Below are 22,350 nucleotides of genomic sequence, written 5' to 3' on the forward strand. Positions count from 1 at the left end.
TAAACCCTTTAAAAGAAACAGGCAGCTAGAGGATATCCTGGGCTTTTGAGTGACATGCAGCTTGTCCAAGCTGCAGGCCATGTGGAGGGAACTGCAAATGTTATGATTTCCATCAGATGCTTCCCAGCAGTGCCCTTGCACACTTGCAAAACCCTGGAGTCAGTAAGCACGCAAACCGAGTGCAGATTCCTGCAGAAGTGGTGGTTTGGCTTTATAGCAACAAAAGGAGGAAAGGGATAAAATCTGCGATATGTTCTGCAGGCTGTTTGTTTTGGCATTGTGTCGGCAGCGGCCTCAAGGTTCAAAACATTACAACTGCGGCTCATTAGTGTCAACACTTAAAACAAATTCTTAAGCCACATAGAGCCACAAACTCTTTTAGGTCCAGGGTAACACTTTTCGTATACTTTTCTTGCAAAGTACCAAGTACTATATCCATACCTAAGCAAAACAGCTTGAAAAGCTGATTTAAAAGCTTGAAAGCACCGCCAAATGCCTCGTCCTTTGCTTATGAAACCTAGCTAATGGGCATGTTCGTCTAAAAAGGCTGAGATCCCTAGCAGGAAAAATGGTAGTGACTCCCTCGCTAAACAAGAAAAAGGATGGATCATATAGCACTGCAGAGGAGAAACTAATTTAACCACACTCAGTTATGTATTGGTATAATTAGTGTTTGGGGGCAGTACGGAGACAGGCTCGCCAGAGGCTACAGTAAGTTGAGAGGTTAGAGTGGGAGACTAATGGGCAAGAGAACCTGCTAACCCCAAAATCATAGCTCATTCAGAGCAGCGGAGGACAAAGTAATTCAAACACAGTAAGAATCAGATTATCAAGACAGACCCTGAGGCTGAAGTGTGTGTGTGCGGGGGGGATTCTGAATGTCATCATGATACTGTCCAATTAAAAAGGATTTTGCTCAATATCCAAGAGAAGGAATTGGGTTAATCAACACACTGTAGCTTGAGAGTGATGATCTAAGACCAGTATTAGTATTTAACATGAATATTAATAGATAGGGTGCAGTCAGTACCTGTGCAGTGTGACTGACTGGGATATTTATAGGGATATTCTGGTATAACTAACTTACTCTTTATCTAATGGTAATGTATTGTCATTTTTCACAGATACATTTTTGATGCATCTGTGCACTTAAAACTGAACAGCTTACTTGAAACACACCTATGGAGCAGGAGCAAGCAGTTAGTACAGTAAAAAAAAAAAAAAAAACAGAAATGTGAAATGTGTAATACAGCGATTTGATTCTGCATAAAGTGCATGTAAATTAGGATATAAATCAGCATAATTTGTTGTTTTAGAAACGGGACTACTTGGTGGAAAATGTTAGTGTCACGGACTGCTCTTCCCCCTACAGTGATGTGGTACGGCCCGCCGCGTGCAGGGGGATTCACAAATGCACTGTGTCTTTATTTGTGTAACCACGCCCCCCCGGATTGCACACATGTAGAGGGTTCAATGTTAATGTCTTGTGTGTCTGCTTAAACCCCCGTCCGTGTGTGCTCCCTTTGTTGGTCATTGTCACTACGTATGTGTCACTGTCGATCTTTGTAACCGTAACGTTGGTTTGTGTGTGTCACGAGTTACTGTGTAAGCGTTATTCATCTAATGTTAAGTGTAGATTCACAATTACAGTAAATGTTATATGTGAGTGCCACCATTGTCGTCTATGTTGTATGGAAATAAACGTCTTGCACCGTCGCGGAAGTCCGTGTATCCTGCCCTTCGCCCTGCGGTACTTGGGCTAGCAATGTTACAGTTAGCATTTTAGTATTAGAATTTTGCTTTAGATTTGAATTAGTATTTTGCTTTGCTTAAAAAGTGGATAAAACCTAATATTCACTATCTAAGAGTTTTTATTAATGTCATATTAAGTCTTTTTCATATAATATTACACTTATTTAGGTGTATATCTAATTGCTGTTGCTTTGATAAAGGGTATTTTAAGGCTATTTACAATACTGACTACTTGTTCTATTTGGTAACGTTATGTGTTTCAAACACAGTAAAGATGAATTTCCTGAGACCATGTCAACATACGGAGACCATGTTTCAAATTGTCTGTGGTAAGACATCTAGAGATTCATTCACAATGAACCCCCCAGAATCCCGTCATTCCTCTATGATCTTTTGAGAACATTTATCCCACAATTCCTAGTTACATAGTCACCAAAGCAACAGCCACCTAAAGCAAGAGTAGCAGATCATTTGGCACCTAAACTAGGCTGCCTCATTTTGTATTCTGCACGAGTTGGTTTCATTTGATTAATGACGTTTCACGCGTCGCTTCCAAATAGAGGTATTTGTGCGAATTGGATGTGATTCTTGAGGGCGTCTGAGCTTCTGCCAGATGTCTTTGCATTCGAGCCAATACCTGAAGTGAATGCAGTTTCTAGAAGCTTCACTATCACCTAGCAATCCACCCATGAACGACCTGTCTAGTCTTGCTTCAACTGAACTGTACTTAATTTTCATGCCAATTCAAGCATCTGCTCGAGACCAATTCCCCTTGTAAACGGGTAGTGGAGGCTAATTTACGACAAGAGTCTAGCCGGTTAGCCAGACACTAACGGCTCTTGAGGTTCTCTCATTCAGACATGAAGGAGCAGCAGGTTTCCATGTTATGTGGTTGCCAAACTAAATGATCGAAAGTTAAGCACTTCTTGTTTATTCTTGTACTTCCTGCTCTTGTTGAGCGATAGTAAATACCCGGAAAATATTTTAATGATTCTCTTTACACTTGAGTAATAGTTGTGTCACTGTGACGTACAATCCTTCAGAATTGAAAACGTAGGGCTATAAAGACGCTGCAAAAACAGAACAATAGAGAAAGACATAATATAGTATAATTATAAATTTGGCCACTTAACCAATGTGTGGCTGGGAAACCTCATAAATATATATCACCTGTATTGGAAAAATAGGCATCAAAACAATCTACATTAAATATTGATCAGTTTGAGTCTTGTGAAAACAGCATGTTGATAAAATTAAGATTGGAACAAAAAGTTCAGTGGAAACAAGTTAATGGTAAGAGTGACCTTTGTATTCAAGTCAGGTCAGCTTCAGCACGACAGCTGCAACGTGCTGTTCCTCAGATCCTCACTTTCTCTGTTATGATGATGGGGGGGGGGGGCACTACAGGGTTAGAGCTTCTGGTATGAGACTGCCTAATTCATTCAGTTCTGTGTGTAAATCAAGTGTGGTAGCATATAATTAGAATTAGGCAAATCAAAAGGCCACATTTTCCACATGAATGAGTGCTTAAATGGGACCCAGACACTGGACCCCTAACTAACAGACTGACACTGAAATAACTGTTTCCGCAGAGATTGTGCAGATGTCTTGCAAATACATTTTGTCCTACTTAGGGCTCTTAAAACTTAGTCAATTTTAGAAATGTTTTGTTGCTCCACCATGGCATTATATTAGTTGTGTAACAACTATTACACAATATTTAAATAAAAAATATACCAACTGCACAATTTTCATCTAGGAACAAGATAAGTTTGTGATTATGCTTAATGGCATCAGCACATCTGTATGTAGTGCCTGAGAAAAACTGCGTTCCAGGACGTAATCTTGTGTTGTGTTTACACTGACCTCCTCTCTCCTTATTTTGACCTCCTGTCTCCCAATTTACACTGAGTCTCCCTATTTTCTATTAATAATTTCTCAAAATTTCGTAGGCACAAAATCAAATGGGAGTTTTTCCCAATTTTTGTGTGGGATATGTATCATGGTGCCTGGCAACCCAAGCCAGAGGCAGAGGTGCGCATGCTCAAATGACCCTGCCTGATGTTTTTCACTCATCACTGCGCTGTGCTCCGCCTCCTCAGAGATATACAAACATTGCTCGAAAGAGGACTCATGACAACTTTGGTGATGCTAGGAAACTAGAAATGAACTACGCTGGCCACCGTAGATCTTACAGGCATGCCTTATAATCATGGGCAGGAATGGAAGGCGGCTCCACAAAGTAAAAAAGATCAGTGTTATTGTGTTCACCTACTTAACCTACTTAACCTCTCGACATGTTGTTTCTTGAATCCTGAGTAATGCCCCTTTAACTTATAGGACATAATTGCAACCTAAGTTGCAAAAATAAAACTGATCAGAAAAATCTCAATGACATTTTCAGAGCACCATTAAAGCTTCAACAGCCCTAACCGTGTTCACCTGCTTTGAGCTACTGTTCTGGCCATTTATGGCCCCTGCCAACTAATACCTAGTTCAATCTGCAAACCACAACATGTAACCTTGACAAAATTATGATATGCTGCAATTGGAAAATTGGTTAGTCATGATAATCAACTAAAGCTGCCTCCATGAGGTTCCTTACCAAAGGTGTGCTTTCACAGAAAAAGGAGCACACTTATGGGCCTATATCAAGTAATCCTAGCAACGCCGGGGAGACCATGACTTCCATTTTGTATTTCTGTTTGGAGAAGCGATCTTAGCACTGTGCAGCCACTCTATCACTCATTCTGCAAGTGTTTCGAAAAGAGTTTAATGCGCACAGGTTGCAAAAGCAGGCTCAACCAAGGCAGGTAGTAAATTACTTCTTGTCCAGATGTGTGTGGTTTTTCACGATCACCTGGCAGAGTGACTGAAGTGAAACCAGGATAACCAGTTTCACACTTCAACACCAAGTGCTTCATGTTCTGCTCTGAGCACTGTGTAGCAGAGCACTGTGACTTATGACTTTAACACTAAAAAGAGCCATGAAGGAGAGAGAGTGAGAGAGAGAGAGAGAGAGAGAGAGAGAGAGAGAGAGAGAGAGACAGAGAGAGAGAGTGTGTGTGCTCTTGGTGTGACAGCTCCAAGTGGCACTTAGAAACTACCCCCACAGGGACCTATTATGCTCAAAGCTGGCTTGGGAAAAAGACAGATATAAAGTCTATTAAAATCCTTAAGTCTGTTGTACCACTAAGTGTATGTTCCTTGAATATCGACATGATTGATAGGTCAGTATGGGATAAGAGTGAGCTTGGAGACTCCAGGGAGGCCTCCTTGATATTTCCTACATGCTCTTGATCTTTCACTATATATCATGAAATACTTCTGAGACCAGAGAGCTCTGTTTGGGGATAGAGAACTAGACAGAAAGATTATGTCATCACAACTTCAAATACATACAGATCACCAGTGCTGAAGGGAGAGGGATATAGGGAGCTGATGGAGAGAGGAGGAAGAGATATGGAGAGGGAGAGACACAAGGATAGGGAGATAGCCAAGAGCTGAGGGAATGCAGGTACTTAGTACTTCAGTATAGCACATGTCAAGCAAGGGTTATGGGGGGATACACTGGAGAGAGAGAGGAGCATGAGAGAGCGTTGAACAGACAGACAGATGGACCGGTGGGCACACAAACAGGTAGACAGGTGGCTAGACAGACAGGTAAAAAGAAAAAAGTATGAAAGAAATAAACTGGGGAGACAGAGAGCGAGAGAGAGAGAGAGAGAGAGAGAGAGAGAGAGAGAGAAGGGTATCAGTATCCAGGACCCTCAGCACCTGTGTCCTATTGCCTTCCTGAAGCTGTCAGTTCGAGCACTTCCACTACTGACAGACAAATATCCCCCACAAAGACAAAAGAGGAGGTGGAAAATGGAAAACAAGACCAACAACTGAGACTTAAAAGTTAGCGAGAGTATTACTTTCCAAATTTTGAAAGATATACCATTTTCTCAGAAATATAACTGTTGTAACCATAGCATTCTCAGTTCGTAAAGAGAAGCCTCTTCTTACCCATGCCTGTGGGACCCCCTTGATCGTCCAGAGTGGTACGAATAGCCAGAATAAGTGGACTCAGTGTCCATGGTGATGCTATCTTGCCTCAGCGATTGGCTGAGGGCCTTTTGGAGGTTGATTGGCTTGGGGCTGGGCAGACGTAGTGGGAGCTTGTGGGCGATTTATCTGGCAGGAGTTCGAGCTCGCTCAGGAGATTGGCGGAGACCGTGCGCTGTCGGGTGTCAATCTGGGACACAAGCCGGGGGGCTCCCAGCCATTAAGCATCAATCTGGAAAGACACAGAGAGTAGGATTTTAGTCCAAGTCAACAAAAGTACGCTCAAGTCCACGAACAAAATGAAATTCAGAGTTTTTACCAAGAAATGGCTGGTAAAACAGCAACCTCAAAAAGTTCCAATATACACCTTCTCTCATATCTGTTTTCAGCTAAACCTCATCTTGCCCAGTCAAGCATTTCTGCCAATGGCTTGGCTGGTTAGAGAGAAATATCTGCAGAAAAAAAAACACTAATACTTTTGAATACTGTTGGCGAAGCCAAAACCTTTAAGATTTCAGTCCAGTAAATTCTATTCTAAGATTGTTATAGATCCAGTTTTAAACCTGGTATTCAATTACTGCTATATATCAGCACCGCTGAGGTAAAAACAGTTAATTAATGACATTATAAATGTCGTAATAAAACAGAGGGCAATATGGTAAGTACTTCTCAAAAGTAAAAACAACATGCCTATCAGGTTACCAAGTAATCAGCGGCACTCTCATACCACATCAAGCCATCGCCAGAGAGATAGAAAGAGAGAGAAAGGGAGAAAAAGGGGAGTGAGAAAGAGAGAGAGAGAGAGAGAGAGAGAGAACTAGAGAAAGGCCAAACACACGAGGCCCCTTCTAGAATCAGACACATATGCCGCTGCAGTGGATGTCCTGGACGTTCTACCAGTCTTCACTGTATATGTGCATAAAGAAGCAACTTGTGACTTCATTAACTCCATCTCCCAATCGCAACCATCTGCACTCATGTGAATTTGAGGACTGTCCAGATCATGTGAAATTATGTCACCATATTAAGCACACAAGTTTTTTGCTTGTTTTTGTGGCAGCAATCTGGAGAGACTAGGCTAGGCTCCATCTGAACAGAAGCAGTTATAGCAAGGGAATCATTACGACAGTGGAATGATGTATCAAAGAGAAACTTGGGTATGGCTTGTGTGTGTGTGCATGCATGCATGTGTGTGTGTGGAGTGCAAAAAGATTCTTTGGTGTGAGCCCCATTACCAGACCTCTCTAAAATATTCTTGCATGTTACAAATTAGAACCAGCACTTTTTTCAAAGCAGATCTGCAGAAGACCCAATTAAGCACATGCAGAGAGAGAGAGAGAGAGAGAGAGAGAGAGAGAGAGAGAGAGAGAGAGAGAGAGAGAGAGAGAGAAAGATAGACAGAGACAGAGGGATAGAGACAGAGACAAGAAAGCTGTTGCATCTTTGAGGATGTGCAGCTGTCACTTTAAAGCAGTCTAATGAGTCTCAAGTTTCCAAGGAGAAGACCAGAATGGAGGACTCCAGTCAGGCTGGAATAAAGCATGAAGCCCAGTGTGAGACAACACAGAACACTAGGACTCTCAGAGCTGAGACTGAGATGTAAGGACTGAATATGAAAGTTTCAGGCAGGAACTAACAAGTAGAGCCCTGTCGAAATACTGCTCTCTCTCTCTGTGTGTGAATGAGTGAGTGAGTGTGTGTGTGTGTGTGTGTGTAAGTGAACTATTAAGAGCAGAGAAAGTTCCACTCTCTTTGCTATACAGTCTGTTTCTGGAGACAAAACTAGTAAGAACATGACAGACATAATTGTAAAAACATGATAGACATGATAAATTACACATTTAATTCTTGGCCAAGCACCTGGGAAATGCCACCCCCCTCCTAGCAAACCCAGCTGATTTCTACCCTCTTTGAATAACAACATTATATTAGTATTACACTATCCATACCATATTCCACCGGCTAAAGAGGAATTAGGTCTGGGTTGGGTTAATCTGGTTTCAATTCACATTACCCTGACTCGATTTAAGATTGATGTTAATTTGATTCAATTTGCAAATCAAACGGTAACTGTAATACTCACAGTGCTCATGTGCGGCCCTGGAGCGTAAATCGCATGTACCTGCGCGATGAAGCTGGGAGCATTGCACAACACGAGATGTCATTTTGTTGTAACTACTTTTTACTGCACTTTTGACAAAACCATTCCATCTTGGACCCCAGTGCAAAACCATTCCATCTTGGACCCCATTAATAGTGAAGGTGTATTTGGCCCAGACAGCAGCTTGCTGCTAATATGATTAGACATCATACTGTTACTAATTGCTTTTTCTACACTAACTAGTATCAGGATTCGTCTTCACTGCAGTATTTGCCAAATTTAGTAATCTGATAACTCCAGTGCAGAGACAATAAGCAAAGCCCCAGGGATTGGATTAAAAGGGGAAAAAAATGGAAATTTAGAGCCTTCCTCAAACTCAAGGTCACCTTAGAGTGTTATTCGACTTAACGGGATAACAAAAAAGACAGAACAAAAGTAGAACAAATGGCTACAAAATGCTTGGCCTCGTTTATGCTGTGAGTGCCAGGCAGCTACCACCATGCCAGTCCTACAGCAGTGTGGCGGATGGAGGATGGGTGCAGCATGGAGCCGAGGGTGTCCGACTGATATGGAGTCAGCCAGCTGCGCGTGATGAAGAGCTGAAGCCACATCACTTCGGGGAAGGGGGGTGGAAGAGAGGGAGGAGATGAGAGAGAGCGTGAGAGGACAGAAAGAAAGAGAAAGTGAAAGATGGCACAGACTCCCAGTGGCGGCTGGCCGGGGACCTAGCTCCCCCTTTCTGCTGCCAGCAAACACACTCCCCTCAGAGACTAGCACTGTTTGAAGGACGCACACACGTCACCAGTAAGCAGTGTATGTGTGTGTGTGTGTGTGTGTGTGTGTGGGTGGGTGGGTGGCCTGCTTCTAACTGAAAGTGAGAGAAGTGTGCATTTTGAGATACATTTTGAGCATTACGAGGACTCTCACACTGACCACAAAACCAGATGTTCCATCCCAAAAAAATCTTTTATTCTTGCCCCATGCACCTGGTGTGTTGCCTTTGTGGCCAAAGCTCTGGTGTGCTGTGTCTATGGCCATCGATACGGTGCGCTGTGTCTGTGGCCACAGATCAGGCTGAGATTACCGTAATGATGGTTGGACACGTCCTCCAGGGGGGAACGGTGCATGTGCTGGGCGACAGGGTGTCCAAGCTGGGAGTGGGGTGGCACCCACAGCCAATCATGTTACACATACCTGGACTTCGGAAAACCATAAAGCACAAAATTGATACCTTCCTTTTATGTCCCCAAATCGACAGCATCTACTTTCATCCAATCACAAACACTGACCCAACTGACCTGCTTTCCTTTACTAGTCCATTTGTCACCACGATGTCCTATGCACTGACAGTTTGCACCTCTTTCCAGAAGAAAGAATGGATGACTCATCTGCTTCATGAAGTCTCCACACTAGCTCATCCGCTCCGAATTGGTCCTTTCGTGTGCAGATTTCCTTTCGCTACAGTTCCTCACAACCGTTCATGTACATGTGCTGAGATTACCAGGTTCTTCTCCAAGTGTCCTCCTCCCTTGCCACGGTAAATGTTCATCTTCTTCTGACAGTCTGTCTCTGTGCTTCACCCTTGAATGAACATGCCCGTGATAACTGCATCTTTGCCAGTCATTTTTGATGGCGATTCCCGGAGAAGCTCTAAATAACTGTACTCTGCTTACACATCCTATTGCCCGCCCTCCTCCTACTTGTTACAGACAGACAGCAGGGACTAATGAGAAAGCTGGAATCAAATCCCAAATACCCAAAAATTAATCCAAAAGTTTTATTCACATGCCATTCCAAATGTATAACCTGAAGAAATCGCCTACAGTCACTTTCCATAGTTTTCCCATTGCATTAGGCATGCAATGCACACCCTTGGAAACAGGATTTTAAAGACAGAACATTTCAGAAAGCTCTCAGTATTCTGGAGCTAGAGCTGAGAAAGAGAGGTCCTGGTGAATCCCCTGTGATGGTGGGGAAGCGAGCTAACGTACCCATTCAGCACTTCAGAAGCCCTCGCTCCACACTCCGCTCTCCAGCACAACACTTCAAGGGATTATGCAAATATCAGTGGCGCTCGTTATTAGCAACCTGGGACACGGGGGATTAAAACGGCCCCATCGGAGTCAAAATATTCTAATACATAAACGTCATCTTCGGGCATTTAGCACTTACACAACCAAAGATATAATTTCTTAGTTATTATCGTGATATTGGCCTTTGTAATACTGAATTCACGAACGGCTGTGATATGCAAATGAGCCATCAAACCATTCATTATATATTTTTTGTGGTGTGAGGATCCCAACCAATCTCAGATACTGAATGCTTCAATGTGGACTGATAATCGCAGTATAGGCTTTTCTGTCAGTATCGTGCAGACCCACTTAGGCTCTGTCCAGCAAGCGGTCATTTGATGGCTACGTGAAGGGCTGCTCAGTGATGAGAGGACTGTCTGTGCCTGACGCGACATGAATCGTGCTGACGCCGCAGTATCTGTGGACCTTGCGGCTGATTAAACGGCAGGTAGAGATTTAGAAGCAAGCCGCGCACAAAACACGCATTGAGGATAGGCCGCATTTATAAAGCTTGCAAGCGCTGTTCCTGGATCTGCATGACATTTAGGTGTGTGGGAAGCCCTGCAATTGAGCATAGTGAGAAACTGACCCCAGGGCAGCAGTGAATCTGTGGAAAAAGGGACTTTGGAATCAGGGGTTTGCTGCAGTGGATAGTTAACATACATGTACCTTGTCAGTTTACCTAGGCTAGAAGGTGAAATGGAAAGCCAAGGAGCAGCTTCTTTACAACAGCCATTAACAAACAGAGCATCTTGATGGCATTTTATGGCCTTGGCGTTTCTTTCGTTTTTGTTTTGTTTTTTTAACCACAGATCATTGTTTCGAGCAGCTGTGATATACATGCCTAATAAGCCTGTAGGTCACCTTAGTACATATTGGCATTATTACTATACACTAGCAAATAGTTAGAAGATGTAGATGATTCAAAATTGGTAAACTCTGAGCATGAATTCAGGACCTCAGTAGTAAACTAGTAGAGATAGTTACTCTGAAAACAAATGAACTGGAAATTGTGACAATGAAAACTGTATTGTCCAAGCTAAAGTGCTTTGAGAGCACTTTGGATACTTCTGGGGATGAGCAAGTGCTCATGAATGAAGCCAAAATAAATAATCTGTGAAAAGTAAGTAAATAACTGGTTTATGTGTCTAGAGAACAGCAAAGAAGAGGTATGGCCTCATGCAGGAATCCTAACACATTCGCCTTCTTCCGTAACGTGACTGAAATTGTCAATATGAGTGTCTGCTAAATGCTTAAAATGTAAACGCAAGATCTGCCTAGTTTATGTACTTTGACTTCATTACAGATCTGAAAATTAAATACACAAATGCACAACCAATCTGGAGTTCTTTTTTACTTCACAGTACTAGAGATACTATTTATTCTAATTTAAGACCAATTAATCAAAGCAAGTCTGGCAAAGTCAATTTTCCTTGGTTATGCCTTGTACAGATTAAATGTTCATGAGGATTTTATAAACATTTATGTAAACATATCCTCGTCAAATGCTGGAATCCTGAAACTCGGGAGCTTATCGAATTGATATTTTGCCTCTCGACATATAAAAACAATGCAAAAACAGGACCAAGGTCATTTGGGGAGCCTTCGGTTGCCCTGCATATTAAGCAGCTGTCACAGCTCTGGGCACAGCAGCCTGAGTGGTAACCTGGCCCCCAACCACAGGAGTGCAGGTTCTCCTCCCTGCCCCTGCCCATTCAGTACTGCGGCTGCCTTCTGGAGCACACCACTTACCCCATACTGCTGTTACACGGTGCTCCTGTCTACCTTACTCCTATACAACTGCCTTCACAAACAGCCGAGGTTTTCTTCTGATGTGATCTGTGAGGGTGTGTGTGTGTGTGTGTGTGTGTGTGTGTGTGTGTGAGAGAGAGAGAGAGAGTGTGCCAGCATCAAATATCCCACAAAAGAGGCGAGTGCCTCTCCTACCAGCCAACCCCCCACAAACCTATGCGCACTCGATGAATAACGGCACAGTGACACGTGTGTCAAAATGAAAAACAGACGCACACTTTTTCATCCTTCCTCCTTGTTTCATCCCAGAAAGAGCATTCAAAGAAATAAATGGGGAGGGTAAGAGAAGGTACATCACCAACAAAAGTTCTTTCACTGAGCACAGCAAGAATACAGCTACATTTCAGGAAAGATTTTGTCACTATGTCGTGCAATGGACCTGAAAGAAAGGCATTCTTGTTAGAACATAATGCATTTGCTTTGAATCCACGTTGTGTGGTGGAATACAGGATGGAGAGAATGGGTGTTTGAGTGATGGCAGATGCCTAATTACATGATTGTATGAGACTGAGTGTTTATGAGTCATTCGAGATAGCCAGTCACATGAGTGTTTGTGAATGGGTGCCTATGAATGAGTGTTTATAAGTGATGCAAGATGGATAGTCACACAAGTTTATAACTGAGCGTTTGAGTGATGAGAGAGGAATGAATGTTTATAAGTGATGTGAGATGGATAATCACAAAGTAATTCTAAAGTACTTAGGTCATTTGATGGTCATTAGTTGAGAAAGCATGGTATGTGTCATCAGTTGTGGATATTTTGCCTTGCATATGCCAAGCTTTTAGTCACGTGACACAAAATACAAAATTACAAGCCTCAAAGTGTCCAAAAAATGTAGTTCTCTCTCTTGCACATTGGATTTTCTCCTGTCTCTTGCACATCTTTAGAGTTTCACAATTTCACTAAACCAAACAAAATACTCAGTGTAGTGGCAAGGTGTAAACAGAATGTTTCCTACGAGATCCCACAGACATGATAGTTAATTGGGATTTGTATACAGCATCAGAGACTAAAGCATTAACAGATAAGAGCTGCAATTCCCGTGGTTTTGACCAATCTCTAACAGAGATAAAACACACAATAGTTCTCAGTAATTCTCTTAAAATGCTAATGTAACAAATTCTGCCACATCTTATGCACCACATAACTTTAGTGACATAAACATGTTTCTGTCCTGTGTTCTCCTGGATAAGGGTGCTGTGAGCCAGTGAGTGTGTTCTTCATGCCTAACACACTTGCAGCGTTATAAAACCTCGCCCATGATTTAGGAAGCGCTGGATGCTTGGCCGTGGCCTTGAGGAGAGTGCTGTCCTACGTGAGGTCGGGTCTTTCAGTACATCACTGCTGGAGTCCCTACTGCATGACATACTCTACTCATTCAGCAGTCCTCAGCTGGGCGTGTGACTCACAACTCTCAAAATCCTGAAAAGGTTTGACATGAGAAGCATTCCGTTTACACGACATGCCAAATTGCAGGAATTTCTCACCTGTCCTATATTGCCCTTAAGGCGCTCAATCACAGTACCGAAAGACGCATTCACAAGGGCATGTGAGTGAGTAGTACTCAACATTTCTGGTGGGAAACAATATGGAGATGTCTGTTAGGTGGCCATATTGCCATCATTCAAAAATAATGCTCTTAGCGAAGACAGAGGCTGATGGGATTAATGGTCTTAACTGGACATTTACAAGGGAGAGAGCTCAGATGCCATCCAACGATGACATATGAGATTTGGAGATGGAAATGAGCTAATGGGCTAAAAAGCTAATGAGTGTTCCTTTAAGCCACATCAGGCACTGCCCCTCCATGGGCACTTATTACATCATCCTTAAAACCAACACTGAGTGAAGAATGACACAGGGCATTTTCTTAAAAGCTATTTAATAAACATTATAATGAAAAAAACTGATTTTAAACTAGTAACACAATTTACCTGAACCGAAATAGAATACTAGAAGATGGACTGCAACTTCAAACCCAACAAACTCTCCTTTTTAATCAACAAGGAATCTGCTGAACTGTTTTGTCAAAGGGCGTACATCAAGATGAACAGTGGCACAAACTGGAGATAAGGCAGACTTCTCCAGACTGGACCATGTTTATTTTCTTACAGCTGTTCTGTTGGTTCATTTGTTCCTGCATAAACATCCTCCCATAATGACCAGCCACACCCCTTCATTCCAGAACATTACAGAACTCCGAAGGAGACCCATAAAGGAGTAGGCACACAGAAAGTACTGCAGAACATTTTTCCAAACACTTACCTGCAACTTCTAACCCTAGCCTAAAAACCCAACGCCAAACCTGAGCCATCTCTCAACCTAACCCCTGACCTGTGGGATATTATTAGATTCGGTATGTTTCCCAAACGTTATTTTAGAATATGCCCCCGGTCACTGAGCTGCTGAGCTCTTGGAATTTAGGAACGAGGCACGCGTAACAGGAGAGGGCAGGAGGAGGAGAAAACAAAAACAAACAAACCTTCTCAGAGTTGCAGAAGCTCTGAAAATCATCCATATCTCACAGTCATTAGTGACACCACATCAAGTGTGCAAAACCGTTCCGTAAACAAGCAGACGAAACAGGCACTGCACCCAATCCCCACCCCGCCCAAAGCGGAACGCCAGTAACAGGATGACAAGAAAAGAAACAAAAGACATAAGAATAGAATAATGGAGAAGCTGAAACGTGCAAAGGCAGAGGACGCAATCGATTCACCGTGCATCTCCGCTCTGCAGACTAGCACAAGAGGAGTGTGCTGTGTGAGGAAGGAGACTGCTCATCGACGGTCAAAGTTGGGCTGCATTACCACGGCTAATCTTGGATTTGAATCTTTCTGCCCTTGTTGCGTGGCAAACTGTTGACAGCTCAGCTGGCGTGGCGCTCTGTGCAGTGGACTGTGAGGCAATGGCCCTGACAGAAGCGCATCAATACATGTTTACAAACTTTGCTGGATTCAGTGTGTTTTGTGACGTGGATGACTCTGATGGATGGCGGTGTAACTTTTTGACTTGGAGACTGCACTGTGAGCACTCCTGAACTATGTATTTGGAATCAAGATCTCAACAGAAAAGACGGGAAGGAGAGAGAGCGAGAGAGAGAAGGCAGAATGAAGAGAGACAAATCCTGGCACACAAAAGAAAAGGCATTGGCTCTCATCCAAACCAGAAATGACAACACACCCAACTTCAGTGTCCATAAGACCAAACTTGCAAACAAAGAAAAAGGAAAAGAGACAAAGACAATGAGTGAAATAGAGAAGAAATCCTCAAGTGAAATACCATCATACTGCTCTTTTAGTCTGAAAACAAGCCCGACAATGCCTCTGCATTCCAGTTAAGCGTGTTAAAACAGCTATAAAGGAATAGGACCATATAGAAAAAGTAGCCTAAATGGGGTTGGATTAGTACACCCCTTGAGTGGGAAAGTGCATTCTGTACATTGCTGCAGTCTTGTGAAGCCCATGGTCACTTAAAGTGAACCGAATTCATGCCACAGAACTTCCTCAACATTTTGGAATGCCACCTTCTCCACCAGGATGTTAGTAATAGGTGAAGGAGCAAGAAAAATCAGCGATGAAGAATTCACACATAAGGACACACACACAGACACTGATATACATTTGTATGGTCATACTCAAGCCTCTTTGATAAATTTGTCAGCTCCTCCCACCATACAGAGATAAAGAGAAGACTTATTTCTTTTTGCATTTCATCATAACTAAACCATAATGCTGACAGACATAACCTCGTGCTGTCTCTAAATATGACAGGCTTCATACATCATGTGCCCCTGAGAACCGATTACCACTGCAAGATTAATTAATTTTTCAAAAGGATGTGGATTAGAAAATGTCCCGTTCAGTCCTGTAAAACAGGTGAGAAGCATCTCTAAACGGGAGGTGGGAGTGGGCTCTTCAAATCCCACGTGAACACCAGGTACAATAATCACACTTTTTCACTGCTGTCAGATTCCTGGCACAGACAAAACTATATAATTGTCGATGTTGAATTATTCATTGAACAGCGGGGAAGAAAACCTTATTCTCCTGAAGAGACGATTGGTTTCCCTCTTTGGTGCCAAGGTGTGCTTAAAGTGAAAATCAATGTGTGGCGTTTTCTTGACATAACAGACACTCACAGTTAAAATGCATCAAGCAGTTAAAAACATCATTTTAATAAAGCATTAAAACATTTCAAAACTCTTTATGAAACTGCACTGGTCTTTCATCTTGTAAGTCTCTTCTGAAGTCTTTTTTTCAACAATGTTTTTGTCTTTGTTACATTGTAAATTGACCTTGAGTTTGTGAAAGGCACTGTATAAATAAAACTGAATGTTATTTATTATTATTATTTTGAGCCACAAATTAGTCAGGACTTGTCAATCTACTGAAACATAACATAAGTATTAGGCTAACTGAAGGAAAAATATCACGGTGCTAAAGATTCATACGTTCAATGTGGACTGGAGACATAGACTAAACTCCCCAAAAGGCTCACACTGTTAACGTTGCTTAGCCATGCACATAGACCCTGCTACTGGGGTTCAGGTTCGGTCCCAGGTGTGCAACGTGCCTTAGTCAACGCTGAATAATAACAATGTAGTGAAACGTGTAAGACTGACGTGTAATTGACGTTGTTGTCAAGACACTTCACCTCAGTCAAACTAACACAAAATCACCAGAGATTATGTGTGCACCAGTGGTTTTGGTATTCCGGTTATGTATTATCCGTACCACAGTGGTAACGAACGAGTGTTTGCCAACTCCCAATTCTACCTGTAGCCTCCCGCAGTCCAAACAAATGGCGGACGCAGCAGGAAACTCCCCGGTCCTCTCCAAGGCCTTGAGAGCCCAGCCCTGCTCCATAACCCAAGCAAGAGAATACAAACGCCTCTCGACTCACCGGTTCAAGCAGAGAGGAAGGGACCTGTACGGAACAATAAAACGCTGCCCAAAGACACAGAGTATCAGAAGTGGTAGAGAACAAGTTGGCGGCATTAACCTTTAAAGCAGCGTGTGAACGCCCGCGGCTTCCCACTCAGGAGCGATTTGGAATTCCGTGGAGCACCCACGGGGAATTCTCAAGCGCACCAGGATACAGTGTAAAACTGCAAGGCGACCAAAGTACGGAACTGACACTGTGTGTGCTAGACTTAAGTACTTTTTAAAAGAAAGCAAGCATTTGTTAGCCAACCGTATCAAGTTGTTCACATTAACAAAACCGCCGACTGAAGTGATATAATGAAAAAAGAAATTGAATAGCTCACCGTGGCTTCTTTAAAACATTTCGGAAGATAGGATACGTTGCTAGCTGGTGTCCAATTTGGGGGGGGTAAAGAAGACTATCTGGCGGAATTTTGCACGTTATCAATTTGTGACTAGGCAGACACAGACAACCCACAGAAATCAGAATAAGAAAGTCATTAGTGAAGCAGTCAATGAAGCAAAAGAAATGAATCCTGATGCAAAATTGTAGACATATTTCAACCCTAGCCCACTGCCCTCACGTAGCTCGCTAGCCAACTAAACCTTAACGCTCGGTTACCGGGTGGGCACGCGGAATACACCCGACGGACGTCGCGAATAATACGGCAGCCTACCTTTACCGACGCGTGGCAGTCCGACAGACACGAGGACGGGAAAATCATATACACGTAATCCTGCGGTTCAGATCACACTTTAAACTCAGCCGGTTTCGAAGCCCCAGTAATGGAAATAGCCTCGAAATATTTGGAATAACAGGGGGGCAGTGTTTCCTTTGGAAGTGAAAGGAAGGTGTAATAACGACTGCGACGCGCTAGGGGAACGGCAGACAATTCACTACGATGTAATGTTTCGTAACATAGTTGGATCTACATTGTTGAACTGCACAACTGACTCACGTGTTGCATATCCTTAAATGCATTTGTCTATTATTTGTCAGTAATGTGAGTGACAGGCTATTAGCAAGTGTAGCTATGTGCCATAGAAACAAACAGGATTAATAATACATTCTCTGAACGTGAGACACATAACGCAGTCAGTGAATCCATGGGTTTGGAGTTTATCAAAGGAATGGAGTGGTGTTTATCACAGGAATGGGATATCAGTCAACGTTATAGACTTAGTGAAGTATGTCTGTCTCTCTCGCTCTCTCTCTCTCGCTCTCTCTCTCTCTCTCTCTCTCTCTCTCTCCCCTTCTCTCTCTCTCTCTCTCTCTCGCTCTCTCTCTCTCTCTCTCTCTCTCTCTCTCTCTCTCTCTCTCTCTCTCTCTCTCTCTCTCTCTCACACACACACACACACACACACACACACGTTCAGCAAATGTAGGCATTATATTAATGGGGTAATCCGAGTGCACGAGGCAGGACTTCAAGCCCACATGCCCTTATAGCCTTTACAGGAGATAGTGACATTACAACATGCCCAGTTAAGAGGTTCCCTTATCCTGCTATTTTTCAGACTGTATCTGAGTTAACCTTCGAAAATGCTTGCAATAGACAAAAGACCGCTTCTTCTTATTATTATTATTAACACACACACACACACACACACACACACACACACACACACACACACACACACACACACACACACAATACACACATAATAATAAGAAACAATAATTTTATATAAGAAACAATAATTTTATATATATATATATATATATATATATATATGTGTGTGTGTGTGTGTGTGTGTGTGTGTGTGTGTGTGTAGAATATCTATTAAGATCATGCTAATCAACACCTTCCATTTAGCTCTGTCATCTTGCTCCTTCATTATTGAGACAACACAGGCAAACCCAGGCAATGCAAATCCTAGAATGCTCTGAACATGGAATGTAAGCATTATTTTATCTCACTGTCTCTTGATAGTTCTGAGGTTTAGGAGCCTTCTGAGCTACTAATCCACCTTCTCTGACTTCATGAATACTCCCATTATGTGTCTTTTGCAGACTTGAGACATACACTGGAGATCAAAATTAGAGAACAATTTATGAACACTTGATTTTTTCAGAAATAATGTAATCTTCATTGATCAACATTTGAAGGATTTTTTGTTAGGGGTATACCATGCCACTAGAACACTGTTTTACAAAATAACCAATGTATTTCAACATATTTTGCGGAAAACACAATGATCAAAATTAGAGAACAGCAATGGCTGTAGCACAGAAAGATTACAACAAAATTTATGAAGGTTACAACAGTCACCAATCAGTAGGAAATGTACAGGCAGTTGCTTTGAATGACTTCAGCACATCTGCGGCCACAGGACATCACTAGTCTCTCACACTGCTCTAGTGCGATTTTGGTCCACTCTTCCTGCAGTCTCTTCCACAGTGACTGTTTATTGGCCATAACTTTGTCACCAAGGATTTTCCAGAGGTTTTCTATTGGGTTTAGATCGGGACTCTGGGCTGGCTATTTCATTGTTTCAATGTTTTCAGTTTCAAGGAACTGCTTTACACGTTTTGTTGTGTGACGGGGCATTATCCTGCATGAAAATTGCTGGCTGATTGAGTGATGAATGCAAGGAAGGAACCACATGTTGAAGTTTCTGATACACACTTGCATTCACTCTGCCATGTAGCTGTATGAGAGGTCCAACTCCTGCTGCCGAAAACATTCCCCAAACCATGACACTTCCTCCTCCACCTCTCAGTGACTTCTTTGCACACTTTGGGTTCAGGCTTTTCCCAGTTTGTCGACAAACATAATGTTTCCCATCAGACCCAAATAAATTAAACTTGCTTTCATCACTAAAGTGAAATCGGGACCACTTCTCCTCTGTCCACACAACATGCTCTTCAGCAAAGGTTAGTCTAGCCTTTTGATTCTTTCTGTTAATTAGAGGTTTGGTCTGCAGAGTGGGCTTTCAGTTCAAATGCTATTAAACATCGAGACACTGTATGGCGAGACAGAGCTTTACAATGTTCAGAGCTGAACCGGCGAGCAATTCCAGCTGCAGTGTTGAATCAATTATCCATGGAGATTATCGTGTCCTGTCTTGCATTTGTCTTTCGTGGGCGACCAGCCTTCTTGGGGGACTTGAATGAGTTTATGATGTTTTAAAGATGCAATATTCTAGAAATCACAGATATGGAACGATCAACTTCTCTTGCTATGGCTGATAGGGTCACCCCTTTGGCCTTCATCTGGACAACCTGCTGCCGGAGGGTTTCAGTCACTTTGGAACGGCTCACCATCTTGCAAAGTCAGTGAATACTGGAATGTTAGGCTGCCAGTTAAATAGGGTTTGTCAGATAATTCAGGAAATTAGCACCAGGTGCCAGATTAACACCAATAACCTGCAGGTATCTGAAAGTGTTCTGTAAATTTGATCACTGTTCTTTTTTAATTATCTCATTTAAATTTTTATGCTGTGCTTTAGAATATATACAACTCATGAAATAAGCTTAAAATACTGCTCTTTTACTCCTGTTAGGATAAATTCACATACGACTACACAGTGACCTTGACATTTAGGAAATTGTGTGTTGTTCTCTAATTTTGATCTGCAGTGTATGTGTTTTCCTTTTTAATGAGAGAATTTTTTTAAAGGAAACTGGTCACTGATCAGTGAAAAAAGGACCTTAATGTCTTCAGTGCTTCGAGCAGGCCGCGGGTGTTATCGCCATATTGATTGATGGGTCTCAGTGCCAGCCTAACAATGCACTTTCTCCTATTTTCTCTTGTGGGGTAATAAGAACACAGGCAGAATAACAATGATCTAAATCTCAGATTGTATTCTTGTCAAAATTCATTTTAATTCAATAAGCATTCAGGAATGGTTCCAAACAAGTATTTTTCAGCTATCTCAGAGTCAGTGAATCAGAAAAGAAAGGGTTTATGTGCTAATTATTTATTTGTCATCAATACCCACATTTTCAGTCACAGTCACATTAATAAGTGTTTAATCTGCCAGTGCTGTGTTTAATCTGCCAGTGCTGTTTGCTGTGGAGCAGTGCTCACTACCATGTTATTTACGACTGCATCTTAAAGGGGGTCGGGATCATACAGAGTTCATGACCTCTGACATTTCCTTTCTTCCATCCCCAAGGGACAGACAAACATGACGGATCATGTGAATTACTACCACTGAGTTAATCAGTATGGGCTCCTCACTGAAGAGGGAGTAATGGAGACCTCAGATGATAATTGGGGTGAAGTTGTTAGAGGGAATTAGGCAACCTAGCCCATTTGGGGACGTCTGGAACTCTGACACATAAACTGCATTACTCGTAATCGTGGGGTGTCATGTGTCTTCAACAAAATATATTTTGTTGTCCAGGATAGACAGTATGAATAAGCGCAAACCTGACTTTTTTTCCACCTGACATTTTTTTTAATAAAAGGAAAGACCGCCCCCTTGTGGACAAATGTATACAGTGACAGATGGTCATTTTGGGACATAATACACATCATCCCATCATGATTTTCTTTTACGCTAATAGAAACTCTGAATCGCTTATTGTCATAATATTCTAAAATGTAATGTTCATAACAAATATTCCTAAAAATATAAGAAGACAAATTTTAAAATACAGCGCACATAAATGCTCTATCACCACTTTTGACCGATAAGGGGCGATGCCATCTCAGACACGAGTCTCCAGACTCCAGGCTTATTACATAAATCGTCGCAATCGTAGGTTCCACGAGCCAGAGACGACCTGTTCTAAGACATTTACTTTTTTCATAGTCCATTACTTCTCATTTTCGAAAGCTTTCCCGTGGTGTTAAGAATGTTCCGCGATTATTTACTAGGGACAAAAGTCGTTGCACCTGTCTGGAAGAGGCATGGAGTGTAGTGAGTTTTGGACAAATTGATCGATTAGTGTAGGACTGTGAACGACACTTCATATTCTGACGTTTGAAAGGGCACGCGCAGAGGGGGCGGAGGGTCGAATCAGACGCGTCTTTCAGGATTATTTAAGTCAGCATGCAGATGGTCGCTATTCAGTGCTCACGCCTGGCACCGAAATCATTAAATTCAGTGTCTTTTAGACGGATGGCTCTCTCCCTGAAGATATAAGTTTTATAAGTTTAAGGATCGGAGGTTTACACAAAGGACATGTAAAATTAAGAGGCAGCTGAAAAAAATTATAGTTCACATCTGCATTGCCTGTTAGATCACAGTTTATACTTTTTTGCTAAATTATTTCCTTTTTTACTAAATTATTTTATAGGCCTAAGTTATTTCTTGTTTGTATTATTATTATTATTATTATTATTATTATTATTATTATTATTATTATTGTCACGTTAATAAAGACATTGGCAATAGTAGTGCCACTAGGTGAGTGCTTTGCATTAACCTTCAGAGATTCCGTATGGAATTACTATAAATCTGTTTTGGCAAGCTACATTAATTTGTTTCATGTTTCATGAGTTGAGCCAGCTGACATAACGGGAATATGTTATTGCGCCATTATAATGTCTGAGCTGTCGAAAATTCACATCCGTTTTTATCTTTCTTAATATCAACCTTAATACTCCGCTTGTACGCTTTTGTAAAGAATCCTACTGATTGATTAACTATATGGACACTTTTCCTAACTTGGAATAGCCT

General features: G+C 42.0%; 1 protein-coding gene across 7 annotated transcripts in view; it reads right to left on the reverse strand.

The window, feature by feature from the left end:
* The window catches only part of LOC113580355 (vang-like protein 1), a 37,527-nt gene extending 19,945 nt beyond the window's left edge, over positions 1-17,582 (reverse strand). Inside the window, exons 1-3 of one of the 7 annotated variants that reach the window (XM_081701609.1) lie at positions 17,394-17,582; positions 17,061-17,139; positions 5,764-6,034 (exon numbers count right to left, since the gene is read on the reverse strand). In XM_081701609.1, the coding sequence (XP_081557735.1) occupies positions 5,764-5,834 (71 nt within the window). In that variant the 5' untranslated portion in view covers positions 5,835-6,034; positions 17,061-17,139; positions 17,394-17,582. Of the gene's footprint in view, positions 1-5,763; positions 6,035-8,889; positions 9,103-9,201; positions 15,757-16,569; positions 17,036-17,060; positions 17,172-17,393 lie in introns of those variants that run through there. The other 6 variants (XM_081701607.1, XM_081701610.1, XM_081701608.1 and 3 more) reach the window with 6 other exon arrangements.
* Between the last annotated feature and the right edge of the window lie 4,768 nt (positions 17,583-22,350).

This window comes from Electrophorus electricus, chromosome 18 (assembly GCF_041902795.1).
Source record: "Electrophorus electricus isolate QZ-2024a chromosome 18, ASM4190279v1, whole genome shotgun sequence".
Classification (NCBI taxonomy): Eukaryota; Metazoa; Chordata; class Actinopteri; order Gymnotiformes; family Gymnotidae; genus Electrophorus; species Electrophorus electricus.